Consider the following 25,808-nt stretch of genomic DNA (forward strand, 5'->3'; position numbering starts at 1 on the left):
GAGGGGGCCCGGGCAAGGCTTCGAAGGAGGAGGAGAGGACTGACAAAGAGAGGAGGCATCGTCGGGAAGAGAGAAAAGGGACTGAGAAGGAGAACCTCAAAACAAAGTTGCGACTGATGGATCTCACACCTGAGCAAGTGGAGCAAATGCAGAAAGACAGGGAGAGAAGGAGGGTGAGAAAGGCGAGAGAAGCCAAGCTGGCTATCGGCCAGGGGAGTAGCGGCCTGAGCGTGTCGGAGAAGGCAATCTTACCTACTAGTCCATGATAGCTGCTATGCATATGCTAGGTTCCGGATGAGTCGATCTGTATGCGACGTATGCTGAGGTGACTGGTTTATGTACAGGTGACGATGCGTGTGTCATGTTAATATTTGATGTGGTGGTCGTGTGAGGCATGATAGTGATCATGGTCGTCGGCCTGGGCCGCGGTATATGTCGTTCAGTTGTTGTCGTGCGGTTCCCGCAGGTACCGGTGGTGGCTGGACGATGTTGCTATCGCCATTTGGGAGTGGTCGTTTCTGGATGTAAGCTAAGCTTGTGTGCTGACTCACCTTCTTCTTCTTGATAAAGGCCAGTGACTTTTGATCTGGTGGCGGAGGAGGTGGCAGAGCTGGTCGCGTAGGCGGGGGATTTGAGGGAGGTGGCGGGCGGGCCGCAGGAAGAGAGGAAGACGCAGCGGATGCGAGGGGCTTGTGGACTGGCTGCATGGACTTGGGACCAGTCGGTACGCCGGGACCCTGGGGGATGGGACGAGAAGTAGTCGGTGGTTTGGGTTCCGGCTTGGCCGGTTTGGCCTTCTTGGCCGAGGGAGCGTTGCCAGACGAATAGCTGGAAGAGGATGAGGTGGAGGTATCCGAGTTGGCGCCATTAGTGGGCTTTGGCTTTGGTTTGACCTCGACCTTTGGCTTTTTGGTATCGCGCAAAGACGTCTCGCTGGGCTTGCGCTTGAGCGGGGAGGCGACGGCGGTAACGGACGCGGGAGGCGCGGTGTTGGCACTCGATACGCGCGATTTCCGATCGGGAGTGGGAGGGTGCTCCTTCTTCACCTTCTTCTCTACCGCAACCGAGGGTACTACTGCCCCTGCAGCGAAGGTGGAGGGTGTCACCTGGAGATCAGTCGCCGTCACCACATCAGAGTAGGAAAGGCTTACGTCGACCACAAAGCCTCTCTCCCTTGCATCCTGCACGATGGTCTTCCATCTCTCATCTCCCCGCTCCAGCGTAGCCGCATTCCCGATGACAAAGAGAGAGCTCTTTGCTCGAGTCAAAGCAACATTCATTCGCCTGGCGTCCCTCAAGAAACCGATGCTGTTGAGATTCGGCCCGGATCGGACGGTGGAGAGTATGATGATGTCCTTCTCTTGGCCTTGGAATCCGTCGACAGTGTTGAACCTGAGACGTGAGCTGGACTCGTTCATCAGGATCGTGCAGACTCACTCGATGAGCTGGAGGATGGCCGCGCCAAATGCTGCGTTGAATGCCCGCTTCAACTCGAACAGCTGCTCCTTGTACATGGTGATCACGCCGATTCGCATTGCCAAGTCGATCTTCGACCCAAAATCCTCCTCGAGACGACGGTACAGGCTGACAGCGGTGCTCGCCTCGTCCGCGTTCTTGGTCGACGTGCCCGCCCTGCTCTCGACACCGTTGACGTTGAAAAAGCGGTAGGGACCAAAGATGTGGCGGCTGTGCCAGATGGCAGCTGTCTTTTGGGCCATATCGGGGCCGTCTTTGAGGTGGGACTGATAGAAGACCTTGGAGGGGAGTTCGGAGATGAAGGGGTGCATCCGATATTGAATACTAGAAAGTCAGCTATGTACTTGTTTGAGCATAGTGATCTCACCTCAGGAGGTGCATGTTCTGCGCATTGACTCGGGCCATTCTGACAAACAGACTCTCGTTGTAGCGGAAGCGCTCGGCGTCCGTGCTGAAGGTGGTAGGAGGTAGCTGATTAGGATCTGCAGTATGAGCAAGACTCAACATCGAGTGAAATGACGGCTGACCTCCAACCATGATGCACCGCTTACACCCATATTTGAGCGGGATAAGACAGCTCATCTCAATCGCTTGGGCCGCCTCGTCAATGATCACCGTCTCAAACTCGTACGCCGCCAGCACATCTTGTCCGGATCCCGACAGGGTAGCGCAGACGATATCCGCCTCGTCCAGAATCGCCTCCTTGGCTGCCCTTCGAGCACCCTCGAGATGCCTTGTAGCATCCCGAGCAGCATCCTTGGCTTTTGAGGCAGCCTGACCGAGTTGGGTACGCCGAGTGACGAGACTGTGGAACTCGTTTTCGACGAGCCGCCGACCCTCGTCGTTCTGCGAGATCTTGTGCAGTTGCTCCTGCTTGGTCTTGATCAACTCCTTGACCTCGTCCAGCTCCGCTGTGAGGCGCCCATATTCGCCTCCTCCGCCCGCTTTACCGGCCATCCCGCTGCTGACTCGAGCTTCGACGAGGTTATCGAGCGACCGATCCTTGACGGCGTCGTTGACAGACGAGTCCATGCCGATACGGACGAGGTTGGGCTGGGTGCGCCCGCCGTTGCTCGTCGGGACGCCATTCATGAGGCGCTTGCACACCTCGTCGATAGCGGCGTTACTCGGCGCGCAGACCAAGAGTTTGGACTTTTTGACCTTTTCGCCAGAGATGGCGATCATGTTTGGCCGTTCTGATATCCACTTGCCGACGAGACCGCTGATTGTCTTGGTCTTGCCGGTACCCGGAGGTCTGCTTCATCAGCCCCTGGCTTGCCAGCTATTAGAGACAAAGCGCACCCCTGAATCAACGCAAAGCCATCGACACTGGTCGCGCCCAGAATAGCCTTAGCTTGCGGCTCGTTGACCTCATACGCGGTCATCGCCTTGCGGATGTCGGATTCGGACAGTCGCGGAAGCTGAGCGCTACGCCCGGCCAGAATATCCCGCAGAATCTCGGGCTCGTAGTATGGCAGACCTCGCAGAGCTGCAAACTCCCGAAGTGCTGTGCTTAGCCTGATCGTCAGCAATTGCCTATTCCCGTACAATGACACTCACGAGAGGTGCTTATGCAAGAACCACTTATTCTTCCCTCCGAGATCCTTCTGATCCATCGACTGCAGGATCCGCAGCTTAATTCCGGCATCCTTGAATCGCCGTCTGTACCCCTGCACCTTGGCAAACACCTTGTTCGGGTTCCCACCCTGGACCAGTACGACAACGTCCGACTCGTTCAGGGAGAACCGCTCAGGCATCTGCCCCGCCACCGCCACCTCGAGATCGAGGAAGTCGTCCTCGTACGAACGGGATGTCACCTCGATGACCAGAGGAGCTGTATGTCCCTCTCCCTTGAGAGCCTGCTGCCACAGCTCCTGCAAGTACATGGGCAGCATGACCTGCTCGTATCGTTGCGCTGAAGGGAACGCGTTCGGCACCATGGTAGGCGGGTGGAGGATCCGGCGAGTAGCCTCGCTGTGCGGGACGTCCTGGCCGGTATGGGAGGGGTTCCAGCCGAGGACGTAGCGATATAAGGGGTTGAGATCAGGCTTCAGCCGAGCCTTCATCCGAGCCTTGCGAGCCCGGTCATCCTCCCGCCTCCGAAGCGCGTCGAGCTCTGGGTTGTTGAGGATCCGGATAGTCCGAGGAGCGTTGACCGTCTTAGCGGGTTTGAGCGGCGACTTTTGCTTTTTGATGAGCTGGCTGAGTCCGCCTCGATCATCCTCGTCCGACGACTCGCTGGCGCTCGAGCCCGAATCCACCTTGACCGCCGTCTTTGGCTTGACCGGCTGATACGCGCCGAGTCCCGTCCCGGCACTGGACGCTCCTGGTAGGCGGGGCGTAACCCCGCCGACGGGCACCCGATTGCGCTCCGCCATAGAGTGCTCCTTGCGAAGATCCTTCATAAAGGCGGTCTTGTAGCCAGTCTTTCCGCTCGGAGCGGAAGGTTTGGGCACGACGTTGACGTTGAGCTTCGACTGTGGACGCGCCGGAACGGTAGGTTTGGGTACAGGTGGGCGGGCAGAGTGGCCAGCGATAGGCTTCCCGGTGGAGACCGCCGTCTGCGCCCGCTTCTCAATGATGTCTAGGTCCTTGGACGAGAGGTTGGACAAGAAGTCGTCATCCTCGTCGAAGTCGTCGATGCTGATGGGCTTCGACGAAGAGCCCTTGCTGGAGGGAGCCAAGGGGCGGGAAGGGGTGGAGGATTTGGAGAGGCTCGATGACGGCTTTCCGCCCTTGGCTCCCTTCATCATCTCCTCAAAGGCATTGCGGCCCACCGGCTTTGGCTTCTCGCGGACCGTGGATTTGGGTGGGAGCATCTCTGGCGCCGATGAAGAGCCCGCAGATGTTGGTATCGAGATGTTGCCCACACCTCTGAGCAAGCGCTCCTCGTCATCGCTGACGGGAAGGTTGAAGGGTGCAAGCAGCTCCGAAAGCTCCGACAGCAAGTCGTCCGACAGCCGACTGGTGTAGCTCTTCGTGGCTTTCCGGCAGAACTTGTCCAGCTCCAGTAACGCCTTCTCGAGCTCTGGCGCCTTTGCGAGATCCGGCTCAGTCTTGCTGATCCGCTCGAGGATGTCCTTCAGGAGCTCGAAGGTTTGGTGAAGGGTCTCGACACTGCCTTTCAGCTTGATAGCGACTGCTTCTGCGCGCAACTTACTCGGTCAAGCGGAGCCATGAGACTAGGTCGACAAGCACAAGATGCAGCTTGCTGACCAGATCCTTCCCTGCCCTAGTCACTTTGAGCGGGCTCTCGCTCACCCCGCCCACAAAGGTAGATCCCGACTGCCCCAGTACTGCCGCCTCAAACATCCGAGTATGCTCCGTCATCTGCCGACCGAAAATGATGGCGTCCCGCATCCAGTCGATCATGACGTCGTTCTCGAACAGCGGTGCCCACGCCTGGGTCCGCTTGAAGATGACTGCCAGCGATGTGGTCATGAGATGCCAGAGCTGGCGAAGGCGATTTGCCATGCTCAGGCTGTTGGAGTAGGTAGACAAGAAGTCGGTCGAGTTGAGGAGGGGTTCGCCATTGTCGGTTGGTTGACATAAGGCATCAAGGATGTCTGTAAAGCACCGTACGAGCCATTTGGCTAACGAGCAGGACTCGGGCGAGTGCCGAGCGATGCTGATGAAGCTGGATAGGAAATCGCAGAGACCATCGACCGCCTGGTCAGGGTACCGAGTGAGGAGGACGCGAAAGCAGTCGCCCCGCTCGTCCGCTTCGAAGGATTGGGAGATGAGGCTAAGGAGGGGATCATGGATGTTGTCGGCGGGGGAGAGGAGGAGGATAGTTCCTACTTTGGGGACGCCGGGAAGTTCCCAGAGGGATCGGAGTAGGAGGTTGTCCGGTTGCAAAGCAAACGACTCGATGGCCTGAGAGAAGTGGCTTCGGGTCGCCTGGACCCCAGCGTTCACCGCTCGGACCCCGTCGACCCAGTCATCCCGGCTGATGGATTGGACCAGGTCGTCGCCCTTCCAGGCGTTCTGCCGGTCGAGCAACTCGATATGTGAGGATGGCGCGAGAGCCGACATGAGGATGGCGACACCCGACGGATCATTCGGGAGGACCGAATTGAACGCCATGGTCCACAGCTCGCGCCGGATGGTCGCGCGACGTAGCTTGTCCACCTTGACGGGAGGCCCGGCCGGTCTCTTTGACTTGATCTTCCGCAGTCTGGCCCGCTCCTCGTATGCCACCGTTGCGAGTCCTGTAGCGCTTTCGGCGATCTCCTTGCCGTCGACGGAGAGGAAGACCTGGAGAAGGGAACGCGCGGCGACTCGTGCTGCCTGCCAAGCTGCGCTAGGGTGATCTTTTGGGCGCAGGGCGATGCTGGAGATGACGGAGGCGTGAATGTCAAGGGATGAGGAGAGATGGCTGGATAGGGTATGATCTCGCCCCACGGTTTGCTGAAGCGCAATGAGCGACTGATTATTAGCTTTCGCCTTTCTGAATGTCGTGGGAGACCTACATTGATCCCCGCTTGCGCCACAGCCGCACGGACGCCCGCATCCAGACGCGTATGCTGCATCTCCGAGAAGCAGAAGCTGGTAACTTTCGCCAATGCTTCTCCGAAGCCCGAGGCTGCTTCTGAACTTTCCGACTGCCCTGACCGGGGCGAGGGGTCCGTGAGCGATACGAGGTAGTCGGACATCCACGAGAGTACATCGGTAGCCAGCGCCGGGTCCGAGCTGGGGCCGTAGTTGGCTTCGAGGAGATTCTGGAACGACTCGTTGTTTTTGATGTCCGAGAAGAGGGTATGTGGTAGTTCGGCGGAAGTGTCGAATGTCCATATGTGATGCGTAGGGCTTTTGTGGAGGAGAGCAATGAGGCAGGCGAGAACAGCAGGGAATTCTGCCTCTTAGCTCTTGACACCGAGAGGAAGGACCGACTCACCGTCATCTGGAGTACCTAATGAAGGGGCCAGAACCGCCATCAAGCTCTTCCCGTTCCGCGCACCCTCTTCCACGCTATTCCGTCCGTCCAAAATGCCACGAGCCACCGTATCCTGATTCAACAGCCCCTTCGCCACGATCGTCGACAGCACATCCCACTTCTCCTTCCCTCCTAGTCCTCCTCCCCCGCTATACATCGCCTGTAGCTGAACGCCTATTCCCAGATTACACCACTCGTCAAAGCTCAATGGCTGCCGAGCCAGAGCCGGTAGCTGAGCGCGAGCCCATGTCCGCCTGACAGCTGATGATGAAGATAGGAGATCGACGACCATGGGAGTAAGACCGTGAAGTACGACCGAGGGCTGCATGGGTGTGGCCGACGAGTCGATGGTGGAGTCGAGTATGGCCGCCATATTGGGATCGGCCAGCAGGGTGGGCTCGCCCAGGTAGAGCTGCACGATCGACTGCGGGAGCGCCGAGAGACCCGAACTCAATGAAGAGGTGGTCCCACTGGCTGGTGGCTCGGCGCAGAGAGTGTACTCCTCCTTAATAAAGTCCACCAGCTTCTGGTTCACAGCCGCGAAGAAATTGGTACGGACCGCAGGAGGGAAGTTGGACATGTACCTACAATCAGCCCAGTTTGTTGAAAGTTACAATCACTCACTTGGTAGCGAAGCGTCTCCTCGCCGAGGTAAAGCACCTGGAGCACTTCTCACATCCCCTCAGCACACCTTGCAGCTCCTTGAGCCACAGCTGCGCCCGCTCGACCCGGTTGAAGGCGAACAGGAAGATCAGGTAGATCGCCGCTTCCCGATGAAGCTTATCGGGCGTCCTGGCGCAGTACCAGTGCGGAGCCTGAGTAGCTGAGGTGGAAGAGCCCTCATTACGATCCGATACAAAGGTCGAGCGGAGGTAGTAGTAGATCGGACGAAGGTCTTCATCGGTCGGCTTGGTATGAGCTGCCGCCCGTTTGGCAAGAACGGCTTCAACCTCCTGAGCGGTCGGCGGGGTGGTGGCCATGACAGAGGGAGCTCCGCCGAGATCTGATCTGGCGGAGAAGGAAGATAGGTGGATTCAAGGTGATAGATGGTGGAGGACGAGTGCGAAGGTGAAGCTCATGCTGACGCGACTTTGACTTTGGACAAATTTCGCTTCCGACCACACAGAACCTTGACTTCATACATTAAATTTGACTCTATGCGCATTACCAAGATGGCTGAAGGCGAAGCGCAGACACCAGCGCGTATGTCGGTGAGCCTGAGAGGGGTCCAGCAGGGAGGAGAGGGATCGCATCGACCGCTCATATACCCTCGCTTTCCGGCTATGACCGGTGACGTGCTGAGCAGGTCTCAGAGCACTCTGACTCGGTGATCCTGATCATGCAGCTCACATATCTGACGCCTGATGGCTACTCTCATCCACCCGCAATAATCATGAACGATCGGCGGAAAGATCAACTTGAGACAATGGCGGGGCGTTTCACAGACCTCGGATCATTGATGGCCAACACTACATCCTGGGCTGGCGTGTCCAGCCCCGTCTGGTGTCTCATTGTGCCCCATACGCCGCTGTGTGATGATCATATTGATCACAACAAGCTGTAGGCCCTAAGAGAGTATATATCGCCAGCTGAAGACCTCTTCGCCCTTCTCGTCCGCTGTCTCTTTCGCTTTCGCCTTCTACCTACACCACTTGTTCTCTTGACAGCTCTTTTGCGCTCCCCTTCGTCCCTTTGCATTACGCTTTCGCTTTCGCCTTCGTCTCTTCGCTTCCCTGTTTGACCTTCCCGACAACTACAACTTGCCCGCTTGATCACATACACGATTTCAACAATGTTCACCACTTCTGTCCTCTTTGGCGTCCTCTCGGTCCTCGCACACTGCAGCCCTGCCTTTGCTGACGCCTCGACCTGGCGCCAAGGCTTCCCGCCTGCCGACAATCAGCCGTGCTATGCTGATGGCAAATTCGGTTTGCTCGACGGTGCGCTGTGTGTCGTCGTAAGTCCTTCATACTTTTCTTCTTCGTGGTTGAGCTGACCACTCAGGCTGACGCGGCGATCACCAAGCGCTCCGGTCTTCTCGGTGGCGGTCTTCTCGGCTCCGACCAAGGCTACCGCCCCACCGGTCCCACCCCGTATGGCTTCGGCTGGTTCCACCCTGGCGCGTTCCAGGCGGGCGACAGGTGCTGGCAGAATGACCGCGAGGGGTCTATCATCGACGCTCTCTGTGTCATCGTAAGTCATCTTCTTGAGTCAAACTCTGCGTAAACCTAAGCTAATCGTCCAGGCCGAGATCAACATCGGTGATGGCAACTCTCAGCCCTTCAACGGATGGTTCGACAAGCCCTACTACGGCTACGGCCACCGTTTCGGATGGTACCATCCCGGCCCGTACCTCAATGGCGACAGGTGCACCCAGGACGGCCGAGACGGTATAGTCCAGAACTCCCTCTGTGTTGACGTGAGTCTTTCCTCCAAGAACCGCCTATACTTGCTGATGAGCAGGTCGATGCCACTACCGGCCGCGGCACAGACGGCGGTCTCCTCAAGGGTCTCAACCTCGGCCGTCGCAACGTCTGGGGTCCCGACTACTGGGCCGAGCCCCGCTTCAGCCCCGATAACGACTTTGGGTGGTTCCACGACGGACCCTTCGCCAACGGCGACCGGTGCTGGTCCGACGGGTGGTACGGGACCGTCACCGACTCATCTTGCCTCCTCGTAAGTGGCCACTTCGTGCCCTGCAGATCTACTTCTGATTCCTCAGGCCAAGGTGGACGTCAACCTCAAGCGGGACACCCTCGATCTCACTGACATCCTCAACGGCGCCGGCCGATCCAGCTACACCAACAGCGAGCGGTGCTTCAAGAACGGCGTATGGGGCAGGTGGTGGCACAACGACTGCAACATCGTAAGCTTTCCTGTCCTTTGCGCTCGGGTCTATAGCTGACGAACAGATCGCCGACGACTCGGACAACACCCAGCTCCTCCCATTCAAGAACGGCGACAAGTGCTGGCGCGCCGGCAGCTGGGGTATCTGGTCGGGATCCGACTGCTCGCTACTCGGTATCGACCTCAACTTGAAGCGTCATCACACCGGCGTGCCCTCCTTCTCGCGTTTGGGCCAGGGTATCCCTTGCAACGCTAACGGGCACGAGGGTGTACTCCGCGATGCCGTCTGCGTCGTGGTATGTCTTCTCCTTTCTTTCTGTATTTGATCCCTGGCTGACCTGTAGGCCGAGCTCGACGTCAACCTCAAGCGCGACCATGACGAGGAGGTCGCCCACGGTGTCAAGGACAGCTTTGAGGGCGCGTCGTACGCTGACGACGAGGACGAGGAGAACGACGAGGATGTCGAGCCTGCCCAGCCCGGATCCGAGGAGGAGGAGTACGACGAGCAGATGGAGAGGCGTCTTCTCGGCTACGAGATGGGTCAGAACCACGGGAACGCGGTCGGCAAGGTGGGCATCCTTCCTCATTTCTCATACTTCTGGTTCCAGGCTGACATGGCAGACTGTCAGCAAGGTACTCAAGGGCATCAAGACTCGCAACCTCCTCAACGGCCTCGGCGGACTCGGCGGCGCTGGCGGCTCCCGAGAGATGCCTGACCTCAAGCAGCTCAAGCAACTCGACCAGCTCAACCAGCTCAGTCAGCTCAACCAGCTCGGCGGCTTGACCGGCTCCCGCAAGAGTGGTGTCAAATCGGACGGTCTCCTCGGTAACATCGTCGGCGGTGGTCTGCTCGGCAAGCGTGACTTTGGGCACACCGACGTGAGTCTTACTCTTCCTCCTTCTTTGCGGCTTTGGCTGATGATGTAGACGCAGAAGCTCTCCGAGTTGATGGAGTCTATCGGCCTCGCCCGTCGTTCCCAGCCTGTAAGTCTCTGGCCCTGCTAGCCTCTATGCTCACTGCTTTCCCGCGGTCGAGCATGAGCTGACATACAGACCTCCGAGATGGCCGCTCGAGAGTTGCACGAACTCCTCCACAAGATCACCTCGATGAAGTCTACCGGCTCGCACCGCAACTAGGATGGTGACAGTATAGTGGCGCAGTGGTACCGGTAGAGTGTTGTGGGCTAGCGTGGACATTGTGCGGTATCTAAAGGTGGAGAGCTATGCAATCGTCTTGTATGTGCCCTCACGACTCGAGCTCGGTATCGGCGCGGTATCTGGTCTTCTGTCCCATCGTACCGAATTCTGCTTACTGAACCATCCTAGTGGTCGTGGCGACAGACATCAGCGGATCATACGGTGCTTCATACTCGTTTCATCTCCAAATACAAGCTTCTTCTTCCGATCAAGACCAGCAAACATATACAAGACAGACCAGAAACCCCTCCACCGTCTCTCCTCTCCTTACCCTCCCACCATCTTCTATCTCTCTCTTACTCAACAAAGCCTATCCGATGTACCTATACCCCGGCGCCTCATCCGCATAAGTCTGCACGTCCGGCCTGAACCCAAGCGCGGGCGGCCCGCCCTCTTCCGCGTCCCTCCGCTTGTTCTCGCGCCAGATGAGGAACTGGTAGATGCCCGCTACGACGGATGAGAAGACCGAGAGGCCGACGCAGATGGCGGAGCCCAGGACGTAGACGGGTCCGTCTTTGGCCGGGAAGAGATAGCCTGAGCCGACACTGATCGTCAGCAAGAACGCGTCAAGGTGGGGCAGGAGGTGGTCAAGGCAACGTACGCTGGTCCGACAGCGAGAGAGACACCCCACGGGACGGCGATGGCACGGCGGGATTCGTTTCCGGCATTGTTGGCGACCCAGGTAGTGAGCAAGGGGACCGCGACTGGAATGTCAGCTTGGTCTCTGCAGTGTTCCTCCTGTCGTCCAGGCGAGACTTACTGTAGTGCCCTACTTCAGCGAGAATGAGGGCGGCGAAACGAGCAGGGTGATTAGTGGAGGGAACGACGAGGTAGATGAGGAAACCGATGGTCGAGAGGACACCGCCAAATTGGACGACCCAGCCTCTGTTCTTGTAATGGTCGGAGATCCTGGCACCGATAACCATGGACTAGAAATGTCAGCTTCCGGGTAGGACGGCAGAGAGGAGAGGCTTACGACAGCAGCAGCACCGTACGGACCCAGAGTGGCGATCTGGGCATTGGCACCCTACGATGATTAGCTCATATTCCGTATGAATCAAGAAGTAGAATGAGCTGACCTTGAAGCCGTTCTCGGCCATGAGGGTCGGGAGGTAAGCTCCCAGTGCTGCGCCCATGGTCTGATGAGCCATATTGATGAACTGTCTACGTCAGCTCGTGTGTCAACGGGACGGTGAAAGACTGGTACGTACGGCGGGCGTGATCTGCTGCCATCGGTAGAAAGCGCCGCGAGCGTGAGACCAGTTGATCTTGGGTACTTCAGTCCCATAGTCCATGGCGCGCATATACATGACTGAGATGAATCAGCACAAGAAGCCCTTAACAGGCTGAAGATGGACTGTACTTACTGTAGTCCTTCTCCTCGGCAGTAAGGTAGCGGAAGGATGGGATGTCGTTGGGAAGGATCACGACCGCGACGATGGCGACGATGAGTGTGAGCCCACCCTCGAGGAGGAAGAGGACCCTCCAGGGTGAGAGGGGCCCGGTGACGAAGGCGACACCGTAGGCGATGATTCCGTTGATGAAGCCTCTGCACTGGGTCAGAGATACTCCCGCATAGTGAGGGAGGGTTGGCTTACCCCATGGGGGCCATAGCTAGCCAGAAGGCGACTCGGGAGCCGAGAGCTTGACGGGAGTAGAAACGGGATAGGTAGAGCTGGACAAGGGGGGCGTATCCGGCCTCTGTGCCTGTCAGCCACGGGACCTTGGGATGAGGGATGCGAAGAAGGTGAAGGTATGAAAGGCAGACTAACCTCCAAGACCGATGAGGAACCGACAGGCATTGGCACCGGCAAAGTTGTTAACGCCGGCGAAGGCAGTGGCGGCGATACCCCAGAAGACGGCGCAGCACGCGAGGGTCTTGCCCATTCGAGTCCGCTTCGCCAGGATGGCAAGAGGGACAACTGCATGATCAGTATAAGAGAAGCGTCAGAAGCTAGAGATTGGACGTACTGAAAGGGGCGTAACTCATATAGTAGAACGCGTTGAGCAAGGCGTACTTGTCGCCACTTGCGTCACCGCCAAAGTCGGCGACCATACCCAAGGTCTTTGCATTGCCGAGGTTGGACTTGTCGAGGGATGAGCAGAGGTAGACCATGGTTAAGAGGGGGATGAGCAGCAGGTCGAGCTGTGAATTAGTCTGGGTTCAAGCGAAGACAGACAGCCCAGGGAAGTGATGGCTTACCTTGCGCTGAGTCCGCTTGACGAAAGCAGGATCAAACGTCCTGAGCTCTTCTTGGCCGCCCTTGAGGTCGACCTCGTGCTCGTTCGCCTCGGGGTCGTCATCGTGTACCACGTCCTGCTTGATGTCGTGGTCAATGGCCAGCGGAGTACCGGTCAGTTTAGTAGTAGCAGAAGGCATCGTGTTCAGATGATTTGGGGATGTGGGGAAGAGAGTGGAGCACCAAAGCTTGTCTCTTATACCTCGAGCTGAACCCCGCAGGACAATGCGGAGGCGCCTCCACCACCAAGACATACCAAGCATATCCCGGTCACGACCGATAGATAAGAAGAGTACTAGGCTGAAAATAGAAACCTTGGTGGAGTTGAGCAAGTCAAAGCCGGACGTGCGGACGTGAGGTATGCAGAGGAATGCTTGGGTCCGCAGCCAAAGATAGCAGTCCGAATAGCTGTCGGATCGGGTGGTGATGACTTGGCATGATCGGCGAGCGGACTTCGGATTGTTCTTTCATGAGGCGATAGAGGGGAGGAAGAGTACCTGATTAGCAACAAGTCAGCTGATGCAGCATTGTGGGCGCCGGACTTTGAGCCCTGCATGCTGGGTCGGTAGGTGGAGCTCGTGCCGAGGATGCCGAAGGTGAGCTGAGCCAATTAGATTGCGGATGTGTAGCGCGCGGGGCTTCGGCGCCGATGTTCTTTCGTCTCTCTACCGGAAGGATACCCGAGACTCTTTGAAGACTTGCAATAATCGCGCCCGAGAATCGCCCGGAAGCCACTACGGGGACTTTTGCGGTCGGTGATTTGCTGTGAATGGGGGACAAGTCTGGACAAGTAGGAGGAAGACAAGAGTGGGGAGGAGAGCTGGGAGGCTTCGGCGGGCTCGGCCCGAGCCACGTGTTCTTCTTACGCGATTCCAGACCGGTGATCCCCGCCTGACGAACTTGCCCAAAGCGGAAGCTTGCCATGACGCGATGACTTCGACCAGTATGTATTCGATCCTCTGTCACCCTCTTCTCTTCCTCATATCTACCTCGCTGAGCGAACAAGCTATCAAACACTTCTCACACATCGTCGCCTAGTGCCTCGCTCAATACTGAATCCTTGCCGGTCAAGCGATAAACCCAGAACCAACCAATTTTCAACTCATTTCCTGGCGAAATCCAGCTCGATCAACCTTTTCCGGTACCCAATTCAACAGGTCAACATGGCACCCAAGGCAAGCACGAGTGGGGGGTCGAAGACGAAGAAGGCAGCTGGTCTGGCGCAGGTAAGCCGTCTTTTCTCTTCTCGTAGTAACCAGAAGAAACCGAAGAGACCAAATAGCACAGTTGCCAGGTCGCTTACGCCATGGTCACCTCTACTGATCATCTGTTCCTCACATACTTCCTACCTTTTGGGACGCTCTGCCGCATGTCAAGGCTCCATGCTGACCCACAGCCCACACTTGCATTCCGAAGCCGCAAACCCTCCCTCCCCTCACCCTCCAAAAAGAAGTCCACCGCCCCTTCCCGCCAATCCTCCCTTCGCCAATCCGTCTCGACCGACGATATCCGGCGAGACCAAGCGGCGTCAGAGGGAGATCCGGTGCTGGTCACGTCGGACGAGGATGAGGCGGTTGTGATTCACCCTGAGAGTGCGTTGAAGGCGGGCGAGAGGAGAAAGTTGGATGTCAAGAGCAAGAAGTGGGATACGGCGTTGAAGGACGCGCGGGGTGCGATGGGGACGAAGACGCCTAGTGAGTGTACATCCCTGACGTGTGTATGCAGGGCAGAGGTCTGATGGTGTTTGTGTTCCATGGAGTTCAGTCTTGAGTTCTCGCTGACGCACAGTCCACGCCGGACCAGATACGCACAACAACGTACACCGTGAGCACCACCGCTCTCATACTTTCGCGAGCGATTGAGCTGATCCATCAGACATCTTGCGTGTTTTCGACATGACGGCAAAATATGGTCCATGCGTCGGTATCACCCGTCTCGCGCGGTGGGAGCGAGCGCAGAAGTGGGGACTGAGTCCGCCAGACGAGGTCAGCTCAATCGATCTCCTTTTGAGGCGATAGAAGCTGACTCGGATTAGGTCAGGGAGATTCTGACAACGGTCGAAGGGGTCGAGGATGTGACATATCGCGAGACAGTGCTTCATGGATGGGTATGAGCGGGGATGGGCGGAGGTGGAAGGCAAGGGAAAGGAAGCAGTCCATGTTGTATAGTTCTCGTAGCTTCGTATCCTATAGTATCGACCCGACCGTATAGTAGCTAGTCATTGCCATAGCGCGTCTCATGAATCTCATGCATCATGTCCATCCATGGACTGCCAGCCCACAAGGCGGATTGATAAGGTTTGGTGAGGTCTTTATCTCGCTGATAATCCCACGTCATGCCCAGCCAGGACTGGCTCATAACTGCTCACACCAGCTATCGCTCCAGACCTATCATCCACTTCTTCACCAGAGCTATCTCCACAGACCCACTATAGTAACATACATCAGTATGGACCCGGCGCTGCTTCAGCCTCGGGTGGTCCCCTCTGGCCCATCTGGTCCATCTGGCCATCCAGGCCCCAGCGCTGGTCCAGAATCCAAGCCCTCCGTGGACGAAGCCCACCCCGCCGAGATCGCCGAGCACTACTCGGACGACGACGCCGAGGGGGACGAGGGCGGCGAAGGCGGCGGGGACACCGCCGAGGGGTCCGCCAAACGTCCCCGGCTTCGCCTCGCGCACGCATGCGACCGGTGTCGGAAACGCAAGATCCGGTGCGATACGCAGCAGCCATGCGGGCCATGTCAAGCGACCAAGAATGAGTGCACCTTTCACACGCCGTCACGCAGGACGACGACGAAGCCCAAAGTCCAAGATGGGGGCGTACGGAGCGCGTCCTCGAGCGGGGTGAAGCGGCCGCATAGCCCGCCAGGCACCGGACCGGGCGGGGGGTCAGGGAGGGATCAGACGGCGCTGGAGGCGCGGTTGGCGGCGCTGGAATCGATGTTGAGGGACGTGCCGCCCAATGTGCACAATGCGTTCTTGTCGAGCTTGGATGCGAGGCTCGGCGGGGGTGTAGGCGTGGGCATGAAGGAAGGGAGAGGTGGGGATGGGGTGGGCGTTGCGCCAGAGGCGTTGACGGGTGGGACGGGAGCGGGAGCGGGAGTGGGGCAGTCGTCAGCACTGCAACAATGGGTAGCGAGCGCGACGACGAACGGCGCCCTCAATGGGCGAGGAATGACAGGGCTCAACGCTACCGGTCAGAGAGGGAGCGAGACGCTCGCCCCGAGCTGGACAGGGCTGGGCCGGACGGGTGGATCAGACGGCGGAATGGGGAGGCAAGCAGCGGACACCTCGGGGGTGGAAGCGATGTCGGCCAAGCTGGAGGGAATGAACCTCAGTGGTGGTTTCTTCTATCATGATGAGATAGGAATGGCCAAATGGCAGGGTCAGTTACGTTTCTGCTTGCCGCCTGGACCCCGCTGATTGTTCCAGGCGCCACTTCTGGTTTCCCGCTACTATCACTCCTCACCGCCGCCAATGTGTCAGAGCAGGAGTCAAGTTCCAACGGCGCCCTCACTTCCCCACCTACCGAATCACCCCCCGAGCGATCCTCCGCTCGAGATCCGTCACGGAGCCGTACCGCCGCCCCCGCGCCCCGGTCCTCATCTACCGCCCGTCCCCGCTCTGTGGCGCCTGACCAAGCCGGTAAATCTCGGTTCTTCCCAGACCGTGTTCCCCGGCCTCACCAGACTCTCAACCCCGAAGCATCCTGGAAAGTCATCACCTCGGTCATTCCCCCAGACCTCATGGATACCCTCGTCCGGTGCTACCTCTCCACCTCTCACCTCCTCTGGCCGTTCCTCCACGTCCCGTCCTTCCTCGCGGACTATGCCAACCCGAACCAATGGGGCGAACCGGGCTTCGCATGCTTCATCGTCGCCGTCTGTACCTTGTCGTCCAGACACGTCGACGATCCGCGCGTACGTGCCAATCCAACGGACCCGTCCACGGCTGGCAAAACGTACTTTGAGCTGTTCAAACGATTGAGGGATCTTCCGGCGGCAGATCGGCCGACGCTATATTCGACGCAGGCGGCGTTCTTGGCTGCGATCTATGCGTTTGGGTTGGGGAATCTCAGCAAGGCGTTTGCGCTGCAGGCGGAGAGTATCACGTTGTGCTTGGATGGAGGGCTGCATCGGAGTGTGGATGGGTATGATCACTTCGATGCGATCGAGAAGGAGACGAGAAAGGTCAGCTCCACAACTCCTTCGCCTGTGTAGATGTTTAGAGCTGATCTCTTAGCGTACCTTCTGGGCCATATACTCGTGGGACAAGCAATCAGCCGGTAAGCTTATCTGTACCCTTTGAAATCCAAAGACGAGAGCTGACCTTCCAGCCCTTTTCGGCCGACCGCCCATCATCCACCTCCGCGATTGCGACGTCACAGAACCGCTTATTGTCGACGACGACTATCTCACTCCTGAGGGCGTGACGGACCAACCGAACGAGACCAAATCTCGCTTGAACGCTTTTGTCGCAGCGATCAGGCTACATGTTATCCTTGAGGTCAGTTCACTCCGTGCCTCCAGGTCCATTCAAGGACGAGCTGATATATCTAGGGAGTGATCGACGCTGCCACCCAGCCCTCTTCATTCCCTACCTCCCCCTTCCTCGCCCGGGCCGCCGCGACCATCGCGCGCCGTTCGACACAGCACGATCTCCGAGAAGAGGAAGACCTACTGGATGAATGGGAGAGGATACTGCCAAAGTACTGGCAGTACGATCAGGAGACTACGTCGAGTCGGGATCCGATCCGGATCACCCAGGCGGAGCGATTACACTGTGTAGGTTGTCGTACTTCTTTTCACCAGGGAGAGAGGCAGGTGGTGCGGTGAGTATGGCTGATTTATCCGTAGCTACAACACCTGGTCAAAATGATCATCTACCGACACCGTTTCTCCGGATTCGTCGTCATGCCCGCCTCGACCGCCGAGGACCGGAACCGACATCTCGAGATGAGCCGAAAGGCCATGCAGTGCGCTCTGACAATTATTGCGGATCACGTCCATATCAGCCAGAGGGGGATGATGACTTACTGTAAGCTTTCTGCATCCGCTCACGTTCTCGGCAGACGCGGAGAGCTGATATCCGTCAGATGGTGTCCATGTGATCCACCAGCTCGCACAAGCCGGCCGAACACTCGTGGCTGTCATCCTGAACTGCAGGAATGCAGACTTCCGCCCGCTCGTCTCCCCCGCTATCGAAGGCTTGAGGTCGTGCGTTGGTCTTCTGCGACGATTCTCGGGACGATACCTCTGTGGTTTGCGGAGTGCGGATATCATTGATGAGTTCTGCCGAAGTGAGCTGTGCCACCTACCCCCTCCTCGTACGGGACCGAAGTGTAGCAGCTGATACGCCAGTCTGCAATATCCCCGTCGACTCCCCTCGCGTCCCGGACGGCTCGAACCGCCCCTCCCCCGCCTGGCTCCGGCCCGTCCATAAGCGCTTCACCCCGTCGCCTAGTACCACCCGCGCCAATTCGTCTTCTCCCGCCGATGCCACCTATACCGGAAACGGCAACAGCGGCGAAGATATCATGTCTGCCGGACATGACCAGATCCTTCCTTCTGGCTCACTACCGTCATTCAACCCGAACGTCCACAGCAGTGCGGGTGCCAACGCTACAGGTGGAGCTGGAAGTAGTCGACCGACGCATCGGTCCAATCTCAGTCTGGGTCTCGGAGGGGGAACCAGCCCAGACCTCGATGCGCTGTTCAATACGGATCAGTACTTCAATGCGATGAGCCCGTCGACTGAGAGCTTTGATCTGGGGGGGATGGCTATGTCGGGCACTGGATCAGGGACGGGGATGGAGTATCATCCGATGTTGGGCTCCGGCGGAGCAGGGGCGGGGACAGGGACGGGATTGGGCGGTATGGGAATGGGAATGGGACAGGGAGAAGGGTTTAACGACTTTTCGATCAATGTCCAGGGGAACGGTCTTGGTGGGGGCGGGATGGGGATGGGGTATGGGGATCAGTATACGTCGCAGCAGGGCTCGGGATCCGGGCAGGGTCAGAGTCAAGGGACGGATCAGTCGATGCTAGGCGCCTCCTCGGGGGGGCTCAACTTTGATTTTGGAGGTGAGAATGGGTTCGGGGGTGAGATGTTGGCTGGGGAAGGGATGGATAGTGTGAGTGATGGGTTGAAGGGTGGGGAGAATCAGGGATTGTGAGTTTTTTTCACCTTTTTTCTGTTGTTTTGGCCGGGGGGCGGGGCTAGAGCTGATGGCCAGATCTGCCGCTACCATCCTCAGCCTCCTAGAAGAGGGCAGTTTCGACTACGGGGCCATGTTTACGGATCAAGCACCTTTACCTATGGACTTTGGGGATGGCGGGAACATGTAGTACTATTTGTAGACGTGAAATGCAATTGTCCATGCATGATGATGATGTGGGTATCGTGTATCCGAGTACTGCGTAGTACGCTACACTGGAAATTGGGAAGCTCGTTCGACATCGTCTCCTCATGCCCCCGCGTCAAATAAACGGCCTAGAGCAGCATCCCAACACCCGCTACTGCAGCGACAACCGCCGCGCCCGCGATCCCAACGAGGCCCATACCGCCCTGCACCACCTTGCCAGCTGCAGCCCTACTGCTCGAAGCAGCAGCAGCGCCGGAGCCAGAGGCCGAAGCGGTTCCGCTGGCCGACGCACTCCTGCTTCCTGTGCCACTGGCACTTGCACTTCCGCTCGATGCGCTCCCAGTTGCGCTCCCGCTGGCACTGGCACTAGCACTCGATCCGCCCGACACACCCGCGAGAGCATAGTTCATCTTTGTCCAGCTCGCTCCCGAAGTGGCCGACCCGGATCCTACTGCGTTCGCAATATAGTTGATCTCTCCGCCGGTCGTGATCTGTACGAGGGACTGGTAGGATGCTGCGTACGCGGCATTGGCGTCCTTGGTAGGAGGAGCGGGGAGGGTGGTAGTAGTGTTGATGAGGTTGGAGGCGTACGGGCTGCCGTCGGTCGAGGCGTAGGAAGAGGGGTTGGTCCAGTGGTTCACCACGTACGAGGCCGAGAAGTCCGAGGGGATGTAGACGAGCTGGGTAGGGACCTGGGTGTCAGCAAACGAGCAGGTGGGAAAGGCGTGAATGGAGAAGAGGGGGAAGATTGGTATGATGAAGAACATGCGGACTTACTCCTTCGCCGTCGACTGGGAAGCTGACAGCTTGACCGGCGAGGTCAGGGAAGGCTTGTCCGCCTGATCGGCTAGCAAAATTCTGGGCGGTAGGCTGCCAGTACGCGTCTGCCAGTCAGCTTGACCCGCCCAACCGCTGCGGAGCGGACTCTACTCACAGTGCACGACGAAGATCTGCGCCGAGCCAGCCGCGGTGTTTGGTGCGCCAAAGTACACTGCACATCAGCTCGTCCCTTTTGGCTCAACTAAGCTGAACTCACTGATATGGTTACTCGCCTGAGCAGCAGTCGCGCTCGAAGCGTACCCAGACCCCCAGCTCGGCGCGCTCACACCCTCCCATGCCAGAGCCGACCCCGACGCGGCGGTTGTCACTGCTGACATGTCCAGCTGCGATAGTCCGCCGTTGGCGTAGGTGAAAAGGACGTTGGTGTCGTGGTCCAGGACAGAGGCCGATCGGGTTTGGGGGGAAGGGGCGGAGGAGGTGCTCTGCGTGGACCACGAGTTTCCGGCGAAAGAGTAGATGTAGATTTTCTGCATGTCAGCGTTGTATCGCCAGGCTCAGGTCAAGAAGACTCGATCCAGATGACGGGGGACATACGCTAGCATCCGAGGCGTCGGCGCCGACAACGTACATCGCGTTGTTGAACTGCGAAAGAAGGCACTGGGTGGTGTTGCCCGTCCATGGTCTATATGTCAGACTATGCTCTTCTTGGTAGCCAAGCCATAGACTTACGGTCTACCAGTCGATGTCAAGGGCGTTACTTGGGGCTCTGGAGGACATTAGCACCACTCGATCGACTTTTCACTATCTTCCGCAGCACGCGTCCGATCGACGATATTGACCACCTCCACCTGTTCGTGATAACAGTCATGAACGGAAAAAGACACTCACGCGCCCAGCTGGAGCTCTTCCCCAGATTGACATCCTGACTCCCGCCAAACGCGTACAAGTTCCACTGGGTGTCGAATTGGACACACGGGACCGCGGTGGCAAGGAGGGGCAAAAGCGCGGCGAGAGCGAGAGAAGCGATCATTTTCGTGACGGGAAAAAGGACGAAAGATTGTGAGAAAAGATAAAGGCTAGCTGTATAGCTGTGATGGGTGGATACTGCCCTTGCTGTGTAGGAAGATAAAGATGAAAGAGATGAAGAGCGAGAATTAATAGACAAGTTTGAGCTTGGCTGTACGATGAAGTCAAAGGGCGTGCCGTAATTTAAAACAACCTGAAACGCGGCGATCTCCGGGGGCTGTGTGGAGCTCCACACAAGCTAAAAAGTTGCAGCGACGACGGAGCAACGCGTTCACTGATGGTGTTCCATACACTTACTCTCCTTACTGCGCTACTTACCTGCAAGATCTCTGTCCCTTGAATTCGCAGACTACCTAGCGAAGATGACGACACACCACGAGCGCAAATTTCCCGTCATTCTGATCACCGGTTGGTGACCCATCTCCTGTCCCTTCCGCTGGCCCTCCCCCTCTTGCTTCTGGTTTCAGGGCTGATTAGCAGGTACACCCGGGACCGGCAAATCCTTCCACTCCCTACTCCTTGCTCAAGCCCTCGAATCATCCTCCACTCCCCTGGTCCACCTCAACATCGGCGATATAGTCAAAGAAAAGGGGTTCCACGAAGGATGGGACGAGGAATGGCAGAGCTGGACCATCGATGAGGATAGATTACTGGATTATCTGGAGGAGATCATAAATCCAGAAGGAGGGGCTGCTGCTACTGGTACGTCCCCCATCTGGGTGTATAGGGAAAGGAGCTGAGGTACAGGCTTCATAATAGATCATCATGACCCCTCATTGTTCCCCGAACGGTGGATAGATCTGGCCGTTGTGCTCTTGTGCGATAACAAAGTACTGCACGAGCGCCTGACAGCAAGGTCAGCTGCCTCCTTCTCCAGGGTCCGGAAGGTTGAGCTGACCGAAGCAGAAATTATCCCCCCAACAAGCTCACCGAGAACATCACCGCCGAAATCATGCAGACATGTCTGTCAGAAACGCGTGAATCCTATGCCGAGGAGATCATTGTCGAGCTTGCAAGCAATGGGGAGGGGGACGACGTAGATGAGAATGTGCGGAGATTGGAAAGTTGGGTAGGGACTTGGGTGGCGGACAGGGCAGCGGGCGGGGAGGAGTAGATAGGGGATCATGAACACTTATAGTTGACGGATGACAGACCACTTGCAGTTAAAGCTTCTTGGGTACCCGTCTTTAGAGGTCTTGTATGGTATACATACTATACACAGCCTGACTGGCATGATCTACTTCTGTCTACTACGCGTCGTAATCTTCAAGTCGCCCCTCAGAATCCCGTGTCCCCCATATTCGATCCAACACCCCGCATTCCCATCTTCTTGCCTCCCCCAAACCCGCCTTGAGATCTCCCGCTCAACACCTCGTCCAGCTCTTCCCCGCCCTTCATTCCTTGACCGCCCATGCCCTTCCCGCCGTTGTTTTCCAGACTGTGTGCTTGCTGCGAATATCAGCTCTGGGCCCCGGGTTTCGCAGTGGTCTCATGTGAGCATGAACTCACCTTCTTGAGATATTCCCTGTTCACGCCCAACTCCCTCCCGCTCCTCGTCAACTCCATCTCTAAGAAGTTCGCCAGGCGATTCTCCGCCTTCAGTTCCTCCAGTGCACTCGGGGACGTATAGTCTTTATCCTCCTGCATGAACGCGACGATCGTCGGTCCTGCCGAACTATCGATTGTAGCTCGCATATCCCCGTTCTCGATCTGGGTGTCAGCTCTGCCTGCCATTTTTCATTTTGAGCCAAGGCGGGAATCTTGTAGCTCACCATGTGATACACCAGAGCCGCAACTTCATTCTCCCCCTCTGTCCCTGGAAGCTCGATTCTGTTGGCCAGATCGGTGATGGTCATGCGCGAGTACCGCGACTTGATCTTGAGGATCCGTCTGATGGGGATAGACGAGATGATTTGCTCGAGAAGACCAAAGTTGCAGTCCTGCTCCGTCAGCCTCGGTCTTCACTTGGACTATACCATTCACGCAGAACTCACATCCTTGAATTCTTTGGTCGCGACCGCACTCCGTACAGTCACCCACTCTTCCTTGATGAACGCCTCGGCGAGCTTGACATACTCCTTTGCATTCTTCTCGACCACGCGAGTCACGACGCCAGCCGTATACTTGGGGAATGTCACAAGCTATCAGATCAGCTCCACCACGCTTCTCTACACTCAAGGATGACATAGCTTACTTTGCCGTTGTTCATAAGACCGCACAAGATGGCGCGTTTAGCGCAAGCCAGCTGGATCGCCGAAGCAGCGGCCGTAGGAACAGAGACGCCCTGCAAGCATCAGCTATATGAATCACCTTGCCTAGTCATGAACACGACATACCATAGAGAACATCTCGACGGCTTTCTCCCAGTGCTTGCACGCGGCGCAGATGAGCCCGGCGTGGTGATAGAAGGTAATCACGTCAAGGTAAGACGGCGACATCTAACGATCAGTCTTAATCCAGGACTGAAGCTCGGATCAGCATATCCGCACGTACCTGCTTGACCTCAAAGTATTCGTTGTAGATGAGGCGCTGTACTCCGCTGAAGTTTCCAGTGAGGAGGGAAGCCTAGAGCGATAAGCCGATGAGAACTCTACCGTCCCAAAGCCCTTCGGGATAGAGCACGAGCTTCGTTTGGGGGTTGACATACCTCGAGAAAGGCCGCGTGAACGCCCGATAACGAATTACGGTCAACAGCACGGTATGAAAGAGCTTGAATGGGCTCGAGAGCAGCGGCAGGCTGATATATCAGCCATGCTCCGAGACCCGGGAAGGAAGCCGTACCGTTTTGAGGTATCTCGCGAGCCGGAGGATTCCCCATGCAAGCTCGCCCACTGTGCTGTCAGCGACTGCGTTCCCAGCCGATCAGAAAGTTACAGACATCGCGCGCCGCAAGCATTTAGCTGGTCCGCATCACCGTTGATACAGATCTCGGTCGCAAGCCTGAGCAGATCGGCATTGTACGTCTTTTGATCGGTATGGTTTGGGTGCATCCGGGCCGACCTATCCCATCAGCTCTCTCCCATTCATCTCATCTTCGCTCTCCAGAGAGTATAACTCACACAACAAAGACCAGACCAGCCGCCAGATTCCTAATATCGTCCGCAGTCACATCCCCCAGATTCTGATCAAACAACGCCATATTCTCCTCTCCCTTCTTTATCAACTTCTCCTTGTCCTTATCCCCGCCTTTCCCACCGGCAGCGACGAACTTCAAAGTAGGAATGAGCTGGTTGTGTACGGCGTGAGGGGTGGTGGAGGAGGTGATCAGCTTGAGGACGGCTGCGGGGGTTGTGGGCGGGGAGATGTTGCTGGTCGGGGCGGAGCGGAGGTGTGAGGGGATGAGGGAGGGGAAGGCGGGGTGGGCGGGCATCGGGGCCGAGGAGGGGGGTTGGGCGGAGGTGGAGGCTGCCATGGTGGGCGCTGTAAGAGGGGAGTGGTGGATGATGGGTGGGGCGAGGTGAGGTGGAGTGGAGGAATGAGGAGCGCGAGCGAGGCGCGCTCAGTTCAGTGATAAATGGGGGGACGGGATAGATTCGAAGGCGCTTGCGGAAGTGGCGCAATACTGGCACCTTGCATCTGCATGTACTGGACCCGCCCTCGACAAAAGTTGTTCATGATCAGATTATCGTCAAAAGTGCCCTTGCAGGCAGATATGGCTCGGGGTTCCACAACAAAAACGGCGCTTGACCACCATAAATTACTATGGTCGATCTCCAGCTGGACCAGCTCCGACCGCGACTCGTCAACTCTAGATACGAGTATCCCCTCCGTATACCGTGTCAGCCTTACCGATCCTTTATTTGTGCGCCCGGAATCCCACGTGCCAGCCAATATGAGCAAGTACATACACGCTCGTCTTTCCGACCAGCGAATGTGACGGAAAGCTGTGGCGGCTTTTGTGCTTTGCAGTGGCGAATCAGCTGCAGGCTAAGCCTCGGGTGGCGAATTCGTTTGCCACTTGGCTCTGTAGTTTATAGCTCATATTTAACAGCCACGTACCATACATGCGGACGGTAGCCCTAATACTTGGGTCTAGCGCACCGAGCAATTGGATGCATAGATAGTCGTAGAGCATGCCACGACAAATGAACGGGCGCGCGCATGGGGCAGCCCACGCCGAAGGAGGCCATCGGCTTAGCATACAGTGAGTGGAGACAGGTGACATGTGCTTCCCGTGGGTGGGGTACCTGGAAGCGACCTGCAGTTGCAAATTTGACACTTGTACGCGGCCTCCAGCTCTCAGCAGCTTCCTCAGCCCCACTGAGTGGCGATCGAGTCTGAGCTTATAGCTTCAATGAATGGTGTGGATGAGTCTAGATTAGTGCCACACTGCCCCCACCACACGCCCTGCTCGCCCCGAAGTTGTATCGAATGAACAGCCTGCAACCTCCGCCAGCATGCCTGCCGCAGCAATAATGTAGCGCACAGATGCATGATAAAGCTTTGAACATATGATCACCAGAAAACAGAAGTTGGGAGCTCGTCCCTTGACCCCCGGCTGCGTCCAAGAAGTCTCAGGCCTCGGGGGTATAAGGGGTAGAAACCTCGGCGGTGACATCATCTGTGTGGAGACGCGCACAATACTTTGCCACCCTGGCCTTGAGCCCGGAGTATGAGTGCATTCTCGCCGTCAGGATCGCAGCCTCGTCGGTGAGGATTGCGCCGGGCCCAGCCTCATGAACTTCTTGGAAATGGTCGGTAAGAGTGGTGCAGATCTCGTGCCCACACTTCTTCTTGCAGTCGGCAACTTCCTCCGTGCTCCCTGCGACTCCGATTGTCGGCCTGAAGGCCAGATACGCGAAAGACCCATCTCCAAGACGAGTGATTGTGATGTGCGCCCCAGTCAGGCTGGTGGTAGGATTGTCAAATCGCGTCATAGGGAGATGTTGATTGGGATCCAGTTGTATGTCAGGGGGATGTACGATGTCAAGTCGAAGTTGAA

The 25,808-nt window shown here is 57.4% G+C and overlaps 9 protein-coding genes across 9 annotated transcripts; 4 read left to right on the forward strand and 5 right to left on the reverse strand.

Moving 5' to 3' along the window:
• Window positions 1-404: 404 nt before the first annotated feature.
• On the reverse strand, window positions 405-7,392 carry MKK02DRAFT_20221 (SEN1 N terminal-domain-containing protein; the record flags this gene model as incomplete). Its single annotated transcript, XM_053086223.1, has 11 exons — window positions 405-610; window positions 719-1,392; window positions 1,438-1,800; window positions 1,844-1,958; window positions 2,004-2,731; window positions 2,779-2,994; window positions 3,037-4,593; window positions 4,637-5,904; window positions 5,949-6,331; window positions 6,374-6,996; window positions 7,037-7,392. The coding sequence occupies 11 exons, from the start codon at window positions 7,390-7,392 to the stop codon at window positions 405-407; spliced, it is 6,489 nt and encodes a 2,162-aa protein (XP_052942125.1).
• Window positions 7,393-8,204: 812 nt separating this feature from the next.
• On the forward strand, window positions 8,205-10,396 carry MKK02DRAFT_30185 (uncharacterized protein; the record flags this gene model as incomplete). Its single annotated transcript, XM_053087993.1, has 10 exons — window positions 8,205-8,369; window positions 8,417-8,605; window positions 8,658-8,831; window positions 8,876-9,088; window positions 9,135-9,278; window positions 9,325-9,555; window positions 9,604-9,828; window positions 9,881-10,138; window positions 10,187-10,243; window positions 10,313-10,396. The coding sequence occupies 10 exons, from the start codon at window positions 8,205-8,207 to the stop codon at window positions 10,394-10,396; spliced, it is 1,740 nt and encodes a 579-aa protein (XP_052942126.1).
• A 370-nt stretch (window positions 10,397-10,766) lies between these two features.
• Window positions 10,767-12,836, reverse strand: MKK02DRAFT_40652 (major facilitator superfamily domain-containing protein; the record flags this gene model as incomplete). Its single annotated transcript, XM_053091197.1, has 11 exons — window positions 10,767-11,001; window positions 11,058-11,160; window positions 11,217-11,385; window positions 11,433-11,483; window positions 11,536-11,616; window positions 11,668-11,768; window positions 11,824-12,005; window positions 12,055-12,157; window positions 12,229-12,378; window positions 12,428-12,602; window positions 12,660-12,836. 11 exons carry the CDS (start codon window positions 12,834-12,836, stop codon window positions 10,767-10,769), a joined length of 1,527 nt encoding a protein of 508 aa, XP_052942127.1.
• A 361-nt stretch (window positions 12,837-13,197) lies between these two features.
• On the reverse strand, window positions 13,198-13,620 carry MKK02DRAFT_30187 (uncharacterized protein; the record flags this gene model as incomplete). Its single annotated transcript, XM_053087994.1, has 1 exon — window positions 13,198-13,620. The coding sequence occupies one exon, from the start codon at window positions 13,618-13,620 to the stop codon at window positions 13,198-13,200; it is 423 nt and encodes a 140-aa protein (XP_052942128.1).
• Window positions 13,621-13,859: 239 nt separating this feature from the next.
• Window positions 13,860-14,809, forward strand: MKK02DRAFT_40653 (DNA polymerase delta, subunit 4-domain-containing protein; the record flags this gene model as incomplete). Its single annotated transcript, XM_053091198.1, has 5 exons — window positions 13,860-13,922; window positions 14,093-14,390; window positions 14,485-14,520; window positions 14,572-14,681; window positions 14,732-14,809. 5 exons carry the CDS (start codon window positions 13,860-13,862, stop codon window positions 14,807-14,809), a joined length of 585 nt encoding a protein of 194 aa, XP_052942129.1.
• A 335-nt stretch (window positions 14,810-15,144) lies between these two features.
• On the forward strand, window positions 15,145-19,043 carry MKK02DRAFT_20210 (putative nucleus protein; the record flags this gene model as incomplete). The annotated part of the gene is made up of 11 exons (XM_053086221.1): window positions 15,145-15,775; window positions 15,833-16,081; window positions 16,129-16,886; window positions 16,939-16,981; window positions 17,033-17,202; window positions 17,256-17,480; window positions 17,553-17,733; window positions 17,792-18,002; window positions 18,037-18,158; window positions 18,228-18,867; window positions 18,932-19,043. The coding sequence occupies 11 exons, from the start codon at window positions 15,145-15,147 to the stop codon at window positions 19,041-19,043; spliced, it is 3,342 nt and encodes a 1,113-aa protein (XP_052942130.1).
• A 145-nt stretch (window positions 19,044-19,188) lies between these two features.
• On the reverse strand, window positions 19,189-20,870 carry MKK02DRAFT_40655 (uncharacterized protein; the record flags this gene model as incomplete). Its single annotated transcript, XM_053091199.1, has 7 exons — window positions 19,189-19,752; window positions 19,838-19,944; window positions 19,995-20,051; window positions 20,097-20,367; window positions 20,435-20,522; window positions 20,570-20,606; window positions 20,729-20,870. The coding sequence occupies 7 exons, from the start codon at window positions 20,868-20,870 to the stop codon at window positions 19,189-19,191; spliced, it is 1,266 nt and encodes a 421-aa protein (XP_052942131.1).
• A 358-nt stretch (window positions 20,871-21,228) lies between these two features.
• Window positions 21,229-21,980, forward strand: MKK02DRAFT_40656 (AAA domain-containing protein; the record flags this gene model as incomplete). Its single annotated transcript, XM_053091200.1, has 4 exons — window positions 21,229-21,274; window positions 21,347-21,568; window positions 21,614-21,722; window positions 21,773-21,980. 4 exons carry the CDS (start codon window positions 21,229-21,231, stop codon window positions 21,978-21,980), a joined length of 585 nt encoding a protein of 194 aa, XP_052942132.1.
• A 164-nt stretch (window positions 21,981-22,144) lies between these two features.
• On the reverse strand, window positions 22,145-24,278 carry MKK02DRAFT_40657 (uncharacterized protein; the record flags this gene model as incomplete). Its single annotated transcript, XM_053091201.1, has 11 exons — window positions 22,145-22,315; window positions 22,376-22,576; window positions 22,639-22,806; window positions 22,861-23,007; window positions 23,061-23,150; window positions 23,203-23,304; window positions 23,360-23,431; window positions 23,514-23,603; window positions 23,648-23,697; window positions 23,745-23,866; window positions 23,926-24,278. 11 exons carry the CDS (start codon window positions 24,276-24,278, stop codon window positions 22,145-22,147), a joined length of 1,566 nt encoding a protein of 521 aa, XP_052942133.1.
• Window positions 24,279-25,808: the final 1,530 nt, after the last annotated feature.

This window comes from Dioszegia hungarica (assembly GCF_025882075.1).
Source record: "Dioszegia hungarica strain PDD-24b-2 chromosome Unknown MKK02contig_25, whole genome shotgun sequence".
In the NCBI taxonomy this organism is placed as follows: domain Eukaryota; kingdom Fungi; phylum Basidiomycota; class Tremellomycetes; order Tremellales; family Bulleribasidiaceae; genus Dioszegia; species Dioszegia hungarica.